This window comes from Punctularia strigosozonata (assembly GCF_000264995.1).
Source record: "Punctularia strigosozonata HHB-11173 SS5 unplaced genomic scaffold PUNSTscaffold_1, whole genome shotgun sequence".
In the NCBI taxonomy this organism is placed as follows: Eukaryota; Fungi; Basidiomycota; class Agaricomycetes; order Corticiales; family Punctulariaceae; genus Punctularia; species Punctularia strigosozonata.
The window spans coordinates 1,256,072-1,269,423 of record NW_006767433.1 but is presented as its reverse complement, the minus strand read 5'-3'; the positions used below and the strand labels follow the sequence as shown (position 1 = coordinate 1,269,423).

General features: G+C 59.6%; 5 protein-coding genes across 5 annotated transcripts in view; 1 reads left to right on the top strand and 4 right to left on the bottom strand.

Annotated features, from left to right (window-relative positions):
- Window positions 1–510: 510 nt before the first annotated feature.
- On the bottom strand, window positions 511–2,565 carry PUNSTDRAFT_129186 (D-galacturonic acid reductase; the record flags this gene model as incomplete). Its single annotated transcript, XM_007378362.1, has 13 exons — window positions 511–769; window positions 830–912; window positions 1,019–1,295; window positions 1,372–1,509; window positions 1,574–1,724; window positions 1,788–1,847; window positions 1,907–1,950; window positions 2,001–2,104; window positions 2,170–2,211; window positions 2,275–2,280; window positions 2,337–2,390; window positions 2,453–2,460; window positions 2,532–2,565. The coding sequence occupies 13 exons, from the start codon at window positions 2,563–2,565 to the stop codon at window positions 511–513; spliced, it is 1,260 nt and encodes a 419-aa protein (XP_007378424.1).
- Window positions 2,566–4,158: 1,593 nt separating this feature from the next.
- Window positions 4,159–4,655, top strand: PUNSTDRAFT_129185 (uncharacterized protein; the record flags this gene model as incomplete). Its single annotated transcript, XM_007378361.1, has 5 exons — window positions 4,159–4,182; window positions 4,234–4,250; window positions 4,305–4,431; window positions 4,501–4,518; window positions 4,575–4,655. 5 exons carry the CDS (start codon window positions 4,159–4,161, stop codon window positions 4,653–4,655), a joined length of 267 nt encoding a protein of 88 aa, XP_007378423.1.
- A 1,795-nt stretch (window positions 4,656–6,450) lies between these two features.
- PUNSTDRAFT_129184 (uncharacterized protein) lies at window positions 6,451–6,736 on the bottom strand (the record flags this gene model as incomplete). Its single annotated transcript, XM_007378360.1, has 2 exons — window positions 6,451–6,663; window positions 6,719–6,736. 2 exons carry the CDS (start codon window positions 6,734–6,736, stop codon window positions 6,451–6,453), a joined length of 231 nt encoding a protein of 76 aa, XP_007378422.1.
- A 597-nt stretch (window positions 6,737–7,333) lies between these two features.
- PUNSTDRAFT_117262 (uncharacterized protein) lies at window positions 7,334–9,088 on the bottom strand. The gene is made up of 2 exons (XM_007378359.1): window positions 8,470–9,088; window positions 7,334–8,402 (listed from the first exon to the last, which is right to left on the bottom strand). The coding sequence occupies exons 1-2, from the start codon at window positions 9,049–9,051 to the stop codon at window positions 7,461–7,463; spliced, it is 1,524 nt and encodes a 507-aa protein (XP_007378421.1). The 5' UTR covers window positions 9,052–9,088; the 3' UTR covers window positions 7,334–7,460.
- Window positions 9,089–10,180: 1,092 nt separating this feature from the next.
- The window catches only part of PUNSTDRAFT_140028 (uncharacterized protein), a gene marked incomplete at its 5' end in the record, with an annotated part of 5,396 nt that continues 2,224 nt past the window's right edge, over window positions 10,181–13,352 (bottom strand). Inside the window, 5 exons of the mRNA XM_007378358.1 lie at window positions 10,181–11,875; window positions 11,931–12,497; window positions 12,552–12,770; window positions 12,836–12,972; window positions 13,065–13,261. Coding sequence (XP_007378420.1) covers window positions 10,316–11,875; window positions 11,931–12,497; window positions 12,552–12,770; window positions 12,836–12,972; window positions 13,065–13,261 — 2,680 coding nt within the window. The 3' untranslated portion in view covers window positions 10,181–10,315. The remainder of the gene's footprint in view (window positions 11,876–11,930; window positions 12,498–12,551; window positions 12,771–12,835; window positions 12,973–13,064; window positions 13,262–13,352) is intronic.

The following is a 13,352-nucleotide window of genomic DNA, read 5'->3' as shown; positions in this document are numbered from 1 at the left end:
TACGCTTGGGCTTCGCCGTTCCCAAGCACAGGGAAATGTCCGACCTCTGTCCGCTGATACATGGAACGAAAACAAAGGGGGCGCCGTTGCGATGGCGCTCGGAAGGTGGTGGCGTCCGTTGGTTCTCTCTGGCCATCTCGCAATTCAAAGAGTCGTCTGATTTCGCGCATATGACAGCCGCGAGAGTCGGCATCGAAGAGCACCGAAAGGGAACTGCGTGGGTTTTACATATACATATACATATACAATACTCCCGGCTTTGGTTCCGGGCCCCATCCCCCCTCTCATCTCCCTCCCGAGAACAGCGGGTCGTCACTGTACCCGAGCGACTTCTTTCTGATCCTAACCGCCATCTCCTGCCCGATCCTGCCGCACCCCACTCCGACCCTTCACATTTTTTCTTTCCTCGCTCGCAGATGATGGGGGGACACAGAGCACCGCAGGACGGACGCTCCCTCCCTCGGTTTCCAGCTCCAGGCACGCGCCCGCCCGGGAACGTGCGGCGCGCGCTCACTCCAGGATCCACTCGTCGCCGTTCTTCTTGATGCCCACGGCGCGCTTCTCGTCGAGGCTGATGCGGCCCGCGTGCAGGATGGCGGTGGTGAGCACGGTGTTGGCGATCGTCGGCAGCCCGTGCTTGTCAAAGTCGGCGGGCTGGGTCGTGCCCGCGTTGCTCGACCGCGCGGCGTCGATGAACTTTTCGATGCTGACGTACCCGTACCCGCGCTGGCCGTCGAAGTGCCCGCTCTCCGATGGCGAGTACTTCATGCTGGTGAGGAGAGATGGACATCCTGTGAGAAAGGGGACGGAAAAATAAAGTCACGCTCACTAGAAGGGATTGTAGTATGATTTTCCGCTGTCGTCGACGACGATATCGTATCCACGGTGGGCCTGATCTACGTTGATCTCGCCCTGAGATGATAATGACCCAAAAAAATTAATGTTATGCCAATCAGTGATCTCGTGCCTAAAAGGTATGGGGAACGGAGATGTATAGCGATTTTGATGCAAAGCCGACCTTTTCCGCCATGTAGTACCAGTGCTGCGCCGAGTGTACGCCGCTCTTGAGCGGCGCGGTCCATGATGCGGTGTACACGGCGGTTCCTTTGTGCTTCGTGGACGTCGTGGACTGCCAATCGACGAGAAGCGTGATGGTATCCTCCGTCTGCGGCACGCAGTTGTACGGCTCCGAGGTTGCGATCCCCGTGGCGGCGCTGGCGACGACGCGGGTGGGGACCGCGAAGTCTTGGACGATCCAGCAGTGGATGTCGATGTGGTGGGAGGAGAGGTAGTAGCTGCCGCGATTCCGAAATAAGTGCAAGTACGAGAGATATCATCCGGGTCCTTGGGGGCGGGGCTAGGAGAGCTCACCTGATGTCCGAATCCTTGCCGGCCCATGCGCGGAAGGTCTCGAGTTGGCTCTTGGGCTGGCTCATCCACGCGCTGAAGAAGTTCATTTGGCCGAGAGTTTGCGCGCGGGCCTTCGCGTCGCTGTAGACCGGGTCGAATCTGGTGGTGCAAGTGTAACCGTTTAGATGAGAGGGCGGGCAAGAGGTTTCGCGGGAGTGCCAACCGTTTGTGGTGCTCGACGAAGCAGACGACGTTGTGCTTCTTGGCTGCCGCGATGAGCTCGTTGTGGTGCTGCAGGGTCTGCACGGCGGGCTTCGTGACCAGCACATGCATGCCGCGCTCGATCGCGTACATCGCGATAGCAAAGTGCGTGTCTTTCGTTTTGCAGATTAGATTAGATCGAGCGTGGTCGAGCCGAAAAGGCTGCGTGAGCTTACTGTCCGGCGTGAAGATGATGACCGCGTCTCCTGCCGACAGCGCGTCGATCGCCTCTTTGTCTGGGAAGCAACGACGATTAAATGTCAATCGGACGGAGATGGCTGGGGATTCTGCGTACATGCGTCGGGGTCAACCTTGTTTTCCGGAGGATACGCTTGGAAGCTTTCCGAAAATCAGCTGTTTTGCCGCGGCGTGAAGGGCAGGCTGCCTACGTGACATCCATGTCCTTGTAGACGCCCGCGATATTCTCCGAAAGGTGCTGGCGGATGGCGGGGAACTTCGATCCGTTCACGCCGACCATGCTGAGTTTGTCGACCTGCGTGCATCGTGGTGATTAGCGTCGCGGAGTGCTTCCAACACGCCACGACTGGAAGCACGCACCTTCTCCCGCCTTCGCAGATCGAAGAGCGTCAGGCCGACGACCTGGTAAACATGCATTTACATCAGTCGTGGGCGATCGCGAACGCCGCACGAATGCTAACGCACTCCGATCTAACACGAAGCTGTCAGCGAAAGATCCACACGTAACCTAAAACCGTCGTCCGTACTTTCTTGTCCGATTTCGAAGCGCCTGATCCTGTCCATCCCGTCGTGTACTCCCCCTGCACGCACCGGTGAGCGATCTCTCCTCAGATCTCGCAATCTCCTCGGGATCCGCACGCACCGTACCACCTGAACGAGCAGACACGCTGGTTCAGGCAAGACGTATCTTGGCACGTTATATGCAAACTGCGAACACTCACACATCAAGACATTGAGCTTCTTCTCGTTGGACATACTGGAGTAATCGACAGCAAAACAAGGGAGCGGCGGTAATCCAGATCCTTCATCGCGGATGGCATTAAGTAGCGGCTGGGGTATAGAGATGGCGAGAGAGCGGGCCGGGCGAATCTCGGGCGGCTATTCACGGACCGGGTCATAAGAGACGTGCTCTGACCGGTTGGCGGCCCGGAGCCGGGCTCCCTTGCAATTGACAGTTAACGCTACATGACGGAAGGCCTGACACTCCCAATCCCAACTCGTTGCCATTTGCCTGCCGCGTACACTCGGACGATGTGAAGAGTAAGATCGGTCACGCCGGATGGTTATTTGTATACTTGGCACGTCGTACCAGATAGCGTTACAGAAGCTTCCTCTGGAATAGCCTGCGATAAGCCATATATTAAACCGGTAAGTGATAGTTGATACATTGCGGACAACCGACCATAAACGACGTTGACACTGCCTGTACCTATAGTCTTTGACGCATTAAATTCGATGTCGCCGTCCCGGCTGTTCTTACACGCGCGGTAACAGTGTTCCTGATGTGAACAGCGAATTCAGATGTTGCCGTGGGCGGTTGTCCTCGGTCTCCCGCCACGATCTCCTTCCGTAAGGAACGCTGCATCCTGACATACTCGACAGAATTGTCTACATGCTTTGTTCAGCATAGAAGACCGTTAGAACCAACGATCCTCGCTCGCTTTGGGGCAGAGTCGGGGCTATAAACGCTGCTTGAAAGGAGAAAACATAACGAGCTCGGGCACTACCGGAGTACGCTCGAGAGAGCGCATTGCTTGAATCTCGCGCGAAGACGCGGCCGCGTTTGTCCATGACAATGCCCAGTTCGGCGGCGCAACGGCCTCAGAGCGTATGCCATCGAACGTGCATGCCGCAGACCGGCGGATCCGCGCAGGAACCTTCGATACCATTGCCCGAGGGAGGAGTCGCCCTTGCCAGTTCCCCGACTTGAACCGCCTCGGTACGGCCCGCATCACCGCGAAGACTGTTTCACTTCGCTCGCCAATTCTCCAAAACACAACCAGCCGCTCGTTGACGCAACAAGGGACTCGGAAAACATTCATCGTTGGATTAGATCATACGCGCAGTGCTTGTCGTCATTGCAGCGGATGAGATCGGACAGAACTGAAAGGCGACAATACCCCACCGAAGATCCTGGATTACGTCGTGGGCGCAGCACCTGCGACACTCTGCGGTCCTCGTGTTGACGCATCCTTGATAGCATTCGACCCTCGACGTCGCGATAACGCGCATCCGAGGTCGCTGCATAACCTTTTCTGATGTTTGCACGGCGATCGTCGAACCGTCGAAGGAATATCCAGGCCTTGGAAGGATATACACGTGATGAAATGCACCTCCATCGAAGTGGACGCGCATCCCAATCGAGCAGGAGCCGCTCTTCTCTCTCTCTCTCGCTGACAGCCGCGTTCGGAGCCTACGTCGCATGCTCTCGAAAGCGTCCAGGCGGGGCGGCCTGGAAACGTATAAGTATGGGGTAATCGCGTCGAGTGCCAGCAGCTCACTCGACTCGCATCAATCACCCACTGAATCCCTCGATAACCAGTCACCATACAATCATATCCTTTAGCGATGTCTAGCGCCAACCCCGGAAACGTGAGCGTCTTGTATCCTTTGATGACAGGGGAGCTGATGTCGTGACCTCAGGTCGCTGGAGGCCACAAGTTTGTCGCCGCCGTCAGATAGTAACCCGTAGGATGTTGATGTCATGACTGCAGGGCCAACCTGAACAACCCCAACACCTCCGATGAGTCCAAGGAACGTTCGCGCCAGGTCCTGGATGAGCTCGAGGATTCCGGCGAGCTTCAGAGCACTGGCCGTGACTCCACGAAGAACAAGGGCAATGTGAGTATCGCGCGCATTATTCATTGTTATCATCATCATATTTTCCTTACACACGTTCTCGTTCCGTAGGTCATTGGCGGTCACAAGGTACGTCATCCCGTATACATTGAGATGCCCGCTAAAATAGATCGTTCCGAGCACAGGCCAACCTCAAGAACCCGAACACCTCGGAGGAGGCCAAGGAGCATTCCAAGCAGGTTTTGGACGAGTTGGACGAGCAGTAGATTGTTGTGTCGGACGTTGTTAAATGTACGAATGTATATCAAAGCGAAATTTGATTCATGATCCGTGGTGTCCGCCAATCGAGTGCAGAGCATTGAGTCTTGGATATGTAGCCCGAACAGATAATAGCCGACAGACAATCTTCGCCAGGGCAGCCGGTAATCATGTAAAGCCTTCGCTCGATCGCTACCCATGTTCACTACGTCAAAGTGAGACAATGTCGTCATCGTCAGAATGTGTGGTACATCTCGTCCACGTTCGAGAACTAGGCAAGCCTGGTAAGGGCAGGGAGTTCGTGCGGTGAAACCTCCTGCCAAACGGAGTCTCCGCGAAGAAGCGACCACTCGTCACCGGGTGCCGGCAACAAATCGAGATTAGGCTAGCGGCGATGTTTCTCGGACTCGTTCCCGAAAGAGACGCTAAGAAGATACAGTGCGGACCGGACGAGCGAACGAGCTGGCACGGAAGCAATGAAGGTGGATCAGAGAGGAATCAAAAAAAAAACCCGCGCCGGCGTCGGCGTGAACGTGGCAAGGACAGGCCGCCTTTCAGCGAGTCATTTTAGGGGGAGAAAAATGCACGCAGAAGGGCGTAACGTAGCAGGACATGCGTTCCTTCGGGTCGGCGTCGCCTCGTAATAATCAGTACATCGTGCGCCACAATACGAGTTTTTTTTTTTTTCTTCTCGTTGCTGGGGACGGAGGAGGAGGCGCGGCCCTGGAAAAACCGTCTTTTTCACAACGCCCAGAGTGAGTGGGATCGGCCCCGGCCCCCCCCCCCCCCGACTCGCTGTGTAAGTTGCGCCATGCTGACGAACCCCGGTTTGTATCTCCAAGAGCTAACAGTACGGGCTTCTTCACGGATCACAGCTGGGTGGCGACACGACGTCGCGGAGCATGAAAGACGACCGTAAACCCCGAAAAAAATAGGCGTCTGCGAGCCGCGCGTGCCCATCACCCACTTGTCGGGGCCGGCGGAGAGTAGGCTCTTCGCGGCGTTCTCCCTCAGGTAAGAGGTTCGAACGGGCGATCGGGGGGCCCCAAGAGGAGCCCGCTGATCCGGTTCTTGTCGATTCCAGGCGTCGGTTCCGTGGAGGAAGAGGTCGAGCACGGGGCCGTATATAGAGCTATTGGACCGTCGTGCGAGCCGCGGTGGAGGAAGAAGTTTTGCATGTCGACGAGGTGCTGAGCGAGGGGTGCGGTCGCCGTCGACGGGGAACTCGAGCTGGGTGGTCGGATCGAGCGGGGGAGACTCTACCCAAAAAACCGGATTCAGAGAGCGTTTCGCCGTACTGCGTGGGGGTCGGTAACCAGCTATGGTCGACAGACGGAGATTTCCATCAGGGAACCTGTAAGATGAGAACGAGAGCCTAGGCTAGCTCTCTGCGAGGAACGGTCCGCGCTTTACAAGAGCGAGATTGTTCCTACTGCTTGTTTTTGTCCATTCTCACGACCTTTGTATCAACTTGAAGGCCATCTTTCGGTAGCACTTCACGTTTGCGATTTACTTTGCAGACGTGTTGATGGACATCACAGACGGTTTCACAAGATTTGGAAGCAGCGTGCGAAGAAACTGGCAAAAGCTGTAACGAATCAATTAATGGTGCGAGAACAGATTACAATGTTATTGCTACAGTCATGGAGATATTGTATTGCAGGTTAGGCAAGATCAGTCGCGCTCGTATGTAATGTCGCGCTCGAAAGATGCGTCAGCCTCGTCGTAAACATCGTCATGCTCCAGCACAGCCTTAGAGTGTTCTTTAGCCTCTTCCGAAACGTTTGGGTCTGCGCAGTCCGTTCATTGAATATTGGGTGGCGAGTTAAGAAGAGAGAAAGACTGAATGTTGATGGTGGCCTTGTGACCGCCCGCGACATTATTAGGGTTCTTGCCGTGCTTGGGCTGGTCTAGAATGCCGGATTCCTCGATCTCGGATAGCACCTGGCGCGAGTGCTCCTTCGACTCCTCAGACGTGTTCGGGTTGTTGATGTTGGCCTTGTGACCGCCAGCGACCTGCGCGCGAGGAGAAGTGTGAGCGCGGTACAACGTAAGGCTGGAGCGCACACACATTTCCGGGGTTGACCATCGTGAATAGGTTGGTTAAATCGGTTTACGTGGTTTAGGCAGTGTTGGCTAGACGGTGCGAATGAGGAGTGCGTCGAATGCGTTATGATGCTTTCTTCGTCGTCGCCGGCGAGGATTTATATACTCGCGCGCACCATGCCGTGGTCCCTCACTTCGACTTTGAAAAAACGTGTAGCGGTCTGAAATCCTGACGTCAATGGTCCCAACATCCGCCTGCTGAGTGCTCCTGTACGGCGACGCATCGTAACTGACGCAGCGGTATGACCGAATGAGGAAACGGTTCATCCCGATCTGGAAGAAGACGGATCACAGCCCGCTCAGCGCCTGGCCCCCCGAGTTCATTGCAAGCGTTCGCCCCTGCGGTCATGTTCGATATAATATTATGTAGCAGGCGGCTGCAATGGGGGGATACATGCGTAGGGTCCAAGCCCGGTACGTACATGATCGCAAATAAGCTAATTTAGTATTCACATATTACAGATAACGAGGAGCGGGCGAAGAGAGAGAAAACGAAAGAAAAAGAGAGCGACTTTGCACAAAAAATCAGAAAATGACGAAAGAGCAATCCAGTGCTCTGCAGAGAGTGAAAGGGGGGGAGGGGTTGGAGCAGCACGGCGTCGTGCACGGAGAACACATCCCCGCGATGGGTCCAAGCCGCGAAAAAAAAAGGGGGGGGGGGAAGGGCCAAATCGGATGATGACGACGACGACGAGCCGGCTACGTATCTAAGACGCAGCGCGCATCTGCCTCAACCGGTTCCGGACGTCGTTCATGTCCTGCACCCGATCGCGCGACGCGCTCGGGATGACGCCCCACCGCCTGCCCACGTGCTGCACCTCGACGTCGACCAGCGGCGGCGAATCGGGCGGCGCAGGGATCTCGAGCGGCCTCGCGGGGATCGGGGGGACGGGAGGCGGCGGCGACGCGGGACGCACGCGCGCCGGGTCGAGGTCGTTGTACTCCACGCCGAAGAACTGGGACAGCTTGGCCGCGCGCCGACGAAGCGCCCACGCCTCGGTGGGCGCGGGCGCGGCGGAGGAGGACGAGGATTCGGCCGAGCGCCGGAGCGAGCGCGAGGAGCGCCCCGAGAGCGAGCCGAGCGTGTTCGCGCGCGACAGCGAGCTCTTCTCGGCGGCGGCGGCGGCGGCGGCGGCGCCCGCGAGGGGGATCGTGTTGGCGAACGGGGCCGAAGCAGGCGGGTCGTCGAAGGACGGGACGTGCGCCGAGGCGGCCTGGGTGTCGATGGTGAGCGAAAAGAAAGAGTTGGCGTGCCCGGCGGCGAGGTCGCGGGGGGAGGCTGCTGTCCGTTCCGGCACCTCGTCCAGCGTGGAGATGAACGTGATGACGGACGCGCGCTTGCTGTCCGCCGAGTGCAGCGAGGACGAGCGTTTAGCGTCGAGCGGCGCGAGCAACAGCGCGTCCTCCGCCGAGGCGCTCGACACGAACGTGATCAGCGACGCCCGTTTGCGCTCGGCGCTCGTCTGCGAATGCCACGAAGCGCGCTTGTTGCCGTTGGTTCCTTGCACGGGAGTAAGGAGGCCTTCTTCTGTGGAGACGAAGGTGGCGAGCGAGCCGCGCTTGGACAGCGGCGTCAGCAGCGCGTCGTCCCGTACCCCGTGGAGATTCGTGATCTGGAACAGCGCCGGCGGAGGGTCCGAGCCAAAAAGCTACCGAGCAGCCGGTCAGCGACAAGGTCCGCGTGAAGGCGCGCCACAATCAACTCAACAGACGTACCTGGGCCATCTTGCGCGCGCGCTTCACGTTCAACGCGCGGTCACGCTCAGACAGGGGCTCGTGCGAGGTCGTTTCGATAGAGGCTGCTGCGGGTGCCTCGAGCTTCACGTCGGACGAGGACTGCTGGTTGAACACCGTGCTGAGCGGCTGCCGCGCGGGAAGGGTCCTACGAGTCTCCGCCTTTCCGGTGAACAGCGACTTGGACCGCGTGAGGCCCCAGCGAGTGGCGTTGATAGCAGGCGTGGGGATCGCAGCGGCGGTGGACGCGGTCGAGGACTTGATCAAGCTGGTCAGGTCTAGGCTCATCCTTCGCGCAGGACGCGGGCGTCGCGGACGCGATGCCGTGACCTGCCGGCGGCTTGCTTCGGCGGGTTTGGAACTCGTTGAAGGGACCGCCGCCACTACCGGTTTGAGGACGAGTTCTTCGGGGATGGCCTCCCCGAGGTGGCGAGAGAGCTTGGCTAGTCGGGCGCGCTGGAGTTGTTCGGATGATGACTTGGATGACGATACGGTGCCGGTGGAGATGATCGAGGCGTCGTCCTTGAGATCCCGAACGGTGTCATCAGGAGCAGAGATGATCATAGATGGATGCGAGTCCTGGTTTGGAGACGGCGGAGCGCTGGGCGCTGCAGTCGGATCGCCTTGGAGGGGAAGGCTGGGAACAGGAGTGGTGGGGGGAACAACGCCTTCCAGAGACGATCTGACGGGCGTCAGCAGCGCGGGGCGGGAAAACACGGTCGGGTTGACGCGCGGCGGACCGATGGGTAGAGGTGGAGGTGGGCCTGCTGAGCGGGCGCTCGGTTTCCTCGTCAGCTTTTTGTGCCTGTGCTGCATGCTAGGGGGAGATGGGCGGTCGAGGGCAAATGAAGAACCGGACGGAGATGAGGAGGCAGAGGAGGACGGCGGCAGCAGACGATGACCACCGCCGCTCAACCCACGTCCGTCAGCATCCCTGCTCAGAGGAAAGGCGGCTTCCAGCGGAGGAGAGACGGGAGTAAGAGGCGATAATGGAGAGTCCCCGAATATGCGACTGAGCTTCCGGGCTTTCTTGAGAAGCTTGGTCTTCTCCGCGCCGCCGCCGTTCGACGTGGGAGGCGCGGGCTGTTCTTGAACCGCCGGCGCGCAGCCCGACGCGTCGTTGGGCACGTCGCGCATGGCTGGGGCGGGCAGGAGCGGGGTGCTGGGGGTGTGGGCGGACTCGGTCGAGGACGCATGGGCATACGATGATGCACCGCTGGAAAACGTCGGATCCCGCAGCGGGGATGCCGGCGTTGCCATGGGCCGTCCTTCAGCTTCTCCAGTAGTCGCGATCGCGCTGGGAGACGCGGGTGCGCTCTCGGGGCTGCGAGACGTGGTGGGGGAGGATGGAAAGAGGGCAGAAAGCGTCGTGCGCGCAGCCTGCAGCATGGCGGGGGCGGCGGCCAGCAGCGCGGGTATCTGTTCGTTGGAGTCGCAGACTCTGACAACTGACTGTCTCCAAGTCCACGGCCGACGATCAGCGGTATGTTTGGAGCATCAGTGATACAGAGTCAGACGGTCGAGAGCCTATTCAAAACTTCAGCCTGGTCGCAGTCGATCAACACACGCAACCTGACGGGACGGCAACGCCGCTGCCAGGACACAGCCATCCCGACTTCTCGGCCTTCCCTGTCCGCACGGTCATCGTGGTCCCTTGAAGTTGAACGCATTGTTTGAAATCATTCCGTCATTTGCATCGTAGGCGAGAAGAAAGCGACAATATCCATAGCAATGTACAGTTGATAAGTATAGCGCATTAAATATACAGAACGTCATGCAAGAGGGAGTAGTGAGTAGATAGCGACTCCACGAAAAGTCTAAATGTCCATCATGGCATGGGGCTCGGAGACGAGGTACCCCCTTGCCGACCAGCAGCATGAACACTCGTCACGCTATCGCGTCGCGAGGGAGCAGCGGTGCTATCGGACCGCGCCCGGGACCGCACCCCAAACACGGTCGATATCCGGAGATCCGTCGGGAGCTTGACGAGCGACACGCGCTTGCCCGCCTTCGTCTTGTTCCACTCTTCCGCCTGCTCCGGCGTCGTCTCCATCGCGGTATAAAACTTCTCGTGCGAGAAACCGCCCTCGGCGCTACCGGCGTCCAGAGACGCCTTGCTCTGTTCCGGCGACGCGCCGGGAGACGACGACGCCTCCAGCGTAGGCTTACGCGAAGCGTTCGTGAAGGAAAGCTCGAGCGGGGAGTCGCTCGTGCTCGGCGTCATCGCGGGCGACTCGACGATCCGTCCGACCTCGAGCGTGCTCCCGCTGCCCGACGGGTTAGCCGAAACGTCGCTCGAGTTGCGCGACGCCCAATCCACCCCGTAGTCGATCGCCGAGTGGTACGAATCCGTCACGTTCGAGTCCCTATGCCGATGCGTGAGCTCCGCCGAATCCCTATCCGGTGTCGACGACTCGGGCGACGACTCGGGCGGCTCCTCCGCCGGTATCGAGATTTCCGGCACGCCGCGCTCGAGCCGGCTCTGCAACGAGTCCGTCGCCGCCCTCAACGCCAGCTTCTTCGTCCTCCGCCAGTCGCGCACCTCGGCCGACATGTCCGTCGCCAGCACCTGTCGATGGCACGCCAGCTTCTCCAGCTCCAGCCTCAGCAGCGCGATCTTCTTCGCCGCGCCCTGCACCGTCGCCCGGAGGCGGTCCCGGGTGCTCTGCTGGAACGGCGTCAGCACCGCGATATGGCGCACCAGCCGCATGTCCGCGTCGAGCTGCGTCTGCGTCGCCGTCAGCCGCGAGTCCAGGTCCCTGATCTTCGACTGGATGATCTGGCCCCGCGAGGGCAGCCGCGAGCCGCTGCCCGACGTGCCGCTGCGACTCCTGTGCGCCGCCGTCGTCGCCGTCGTCGGCGACGGCAAGGTCGACTCGAGGCTGTACGACCGGGGACGTCCGCCCACCACGGAAGCGGCGTCGTCGGCCCGCATCCACCGCCCGGAGGCGAGGTCGGCTTTGACGTGGTCGAAGGTCGCCTTGAACTGTGTCGCGCTCTCGACCTGATTCGGGACCGGCACCTCGAGGTCCAAACGGTCCGTAGTGAGATGGATGCTGGTCGGGCTCGGAAGCAGAGACGAATCGCTCCGTGACCCGGGCACGGGTGGACCGTTGGCCGTCTCGTCGACGGATTGACCCCACCTCCGAACTCCCGGCACCGCATGATTTGGCCCGTGCAGGTCCTTGAGATGCGAGGCGGCCGCGGCCATCCCGGTGAGCTCGATCTCCTGGCCCGTCATGCCCAAAGCGCGCATGCGCACGCCCGCGCTCTTGAACGCGCTGGCGTAGTTGATCCGCGAGATCCATTCGTTCAGCTGCGTCTCGTCCGACGTCTGCAGTAGTATGTGCCGGCCGTCGGCCATGACAAACCGTAGCGTATTGGGGTACTGCCCCACGACGGTCAGTATTTCGGGAAAATGACCGATGACACCCAGCGCGTACCTTGGTATATGTCCGGTCGAAGACAGCCACCGCATCCTTCACCGACAACAGCTCGTCCGGACGCAGCATCGACCCATGCGAGATGGTCGTCTGCCCGTCCGCCGACGTCGCCGTCGCCTCCGCCAGCACGCCCGCCGCCCACGTCGGATCCCGGAAAAACAACAGCTGCGAGCCCGTCAACACCACGCACCACTCCCTCCACTTCCGGTTCGACGCCTTCTTCCCGCCCTCGACCGTGTCGTCCTTCCGGGACAGCACGCCGATCTTCGTCACCTTCAGCGTCCACACGTCCCGCGACGGCGGCGCGATATCCGGGAACGCGCCCGAGGTGTGGCTGAGGCTCCCGCCGCCGCCCATGATAGGCGTCGACGCGCCGCCGACGGCCAGCCCGAAAAACGCGCTCGAGACCGGGCGGGAGACGCCCGCGTCGACCTCGATCCGGCCCGCCTTGGCGAACGCCCTCTGCAGCGCCTCGTGGTCCCAGTTGTCCGACGTTCCGGAATACGAGAAGGGGCTCTCCAGCGGCACGTACGCCTCCACGTCGACTCGTAAAGGGTCGAGGAGGTTCTGCAATCGGATGCCATCAGAATCCACCAGCGTCATCAGTCGGAGCACACTCACCCGGGTAATGAGGTAATACGGATCTATCCTGTTATTCTTGCCCAGCAGGGTACTGCTCGCATTTTGGTTGCTCCCGTTCGGACTGAACCCGGACGGCGGGCCGAAAATGGACATGGATCGAAGGGCCGTCCTCTCGGTAAAGACGCCTTGCTGGCCGTTGACGTCCAGCGGGTCTTCGATGAAAATAAAAGGGGCGAATACGATATTATCGTAGAAATACTGCAGGCCACCCGGTGAGCCACGGTGAAGGTGCCAAGAGAAAGAGAGGAGAAGAAAACCCTCACGTCGAGTACATCAGGTGCGACTCCGGGAAGACGGGTGTTCTTAATATAATCGGCCTTGGTCATCTTGCGTTTATTCGACTTGTTGAATGCGTCCGTGTGCAACATGATTAAACTGAAAGCTAGGATGTAGGGATGATCTGGGCGGGCAAAAAAAATGAAGGAGGTCGTGAGCAGCCCGATTAAGTCAAGAGAGGGGGGGAGAAGGGGATACCGTCGATCCTGCGCTCACCTTCCGACGTGAAAAGGCCCGGATTACAGAGCAGATACCGCGCGGCGAACGCTTCGATGACGCGGTCGATCTGCTGCGTCTCTCGCGGCAAGCCGACGTCGACCAGCAGCTTCCGCAGCGCGATGTCCAGAGGGTCACCGACAAAGTCGAAGCGCCCGATGTAAGCCCTCAAGGCGCGAGCGTGGAACTCGTCGCCACTGAACGCGTTCACGTTCAAAAAAAAAAAATCAGCACTCCGACGATTCAAATGAAGCGTTCGTGCGCGGGGGGGGGGGGGGGGGGGGGCCC

Excerpts from the sequence above, each read along its gene's own strand:
- PUNSTDRAFT_117262 (XM_007378359.1), bottom strand. The coding sequence starts at position 9,051 with ATGATCATCTCTGCTCCTGATGACACCGTTCGGGATCTCAAGGACGAC. Across the intron at positions 8,403-8,469 it reads GCGCGCGCAAGATGGCCCAG|CTTTTTGGCTCGGACCCTCC; the intron begins GTACGTCTGTTG and ends GCTGCTCGGTAG.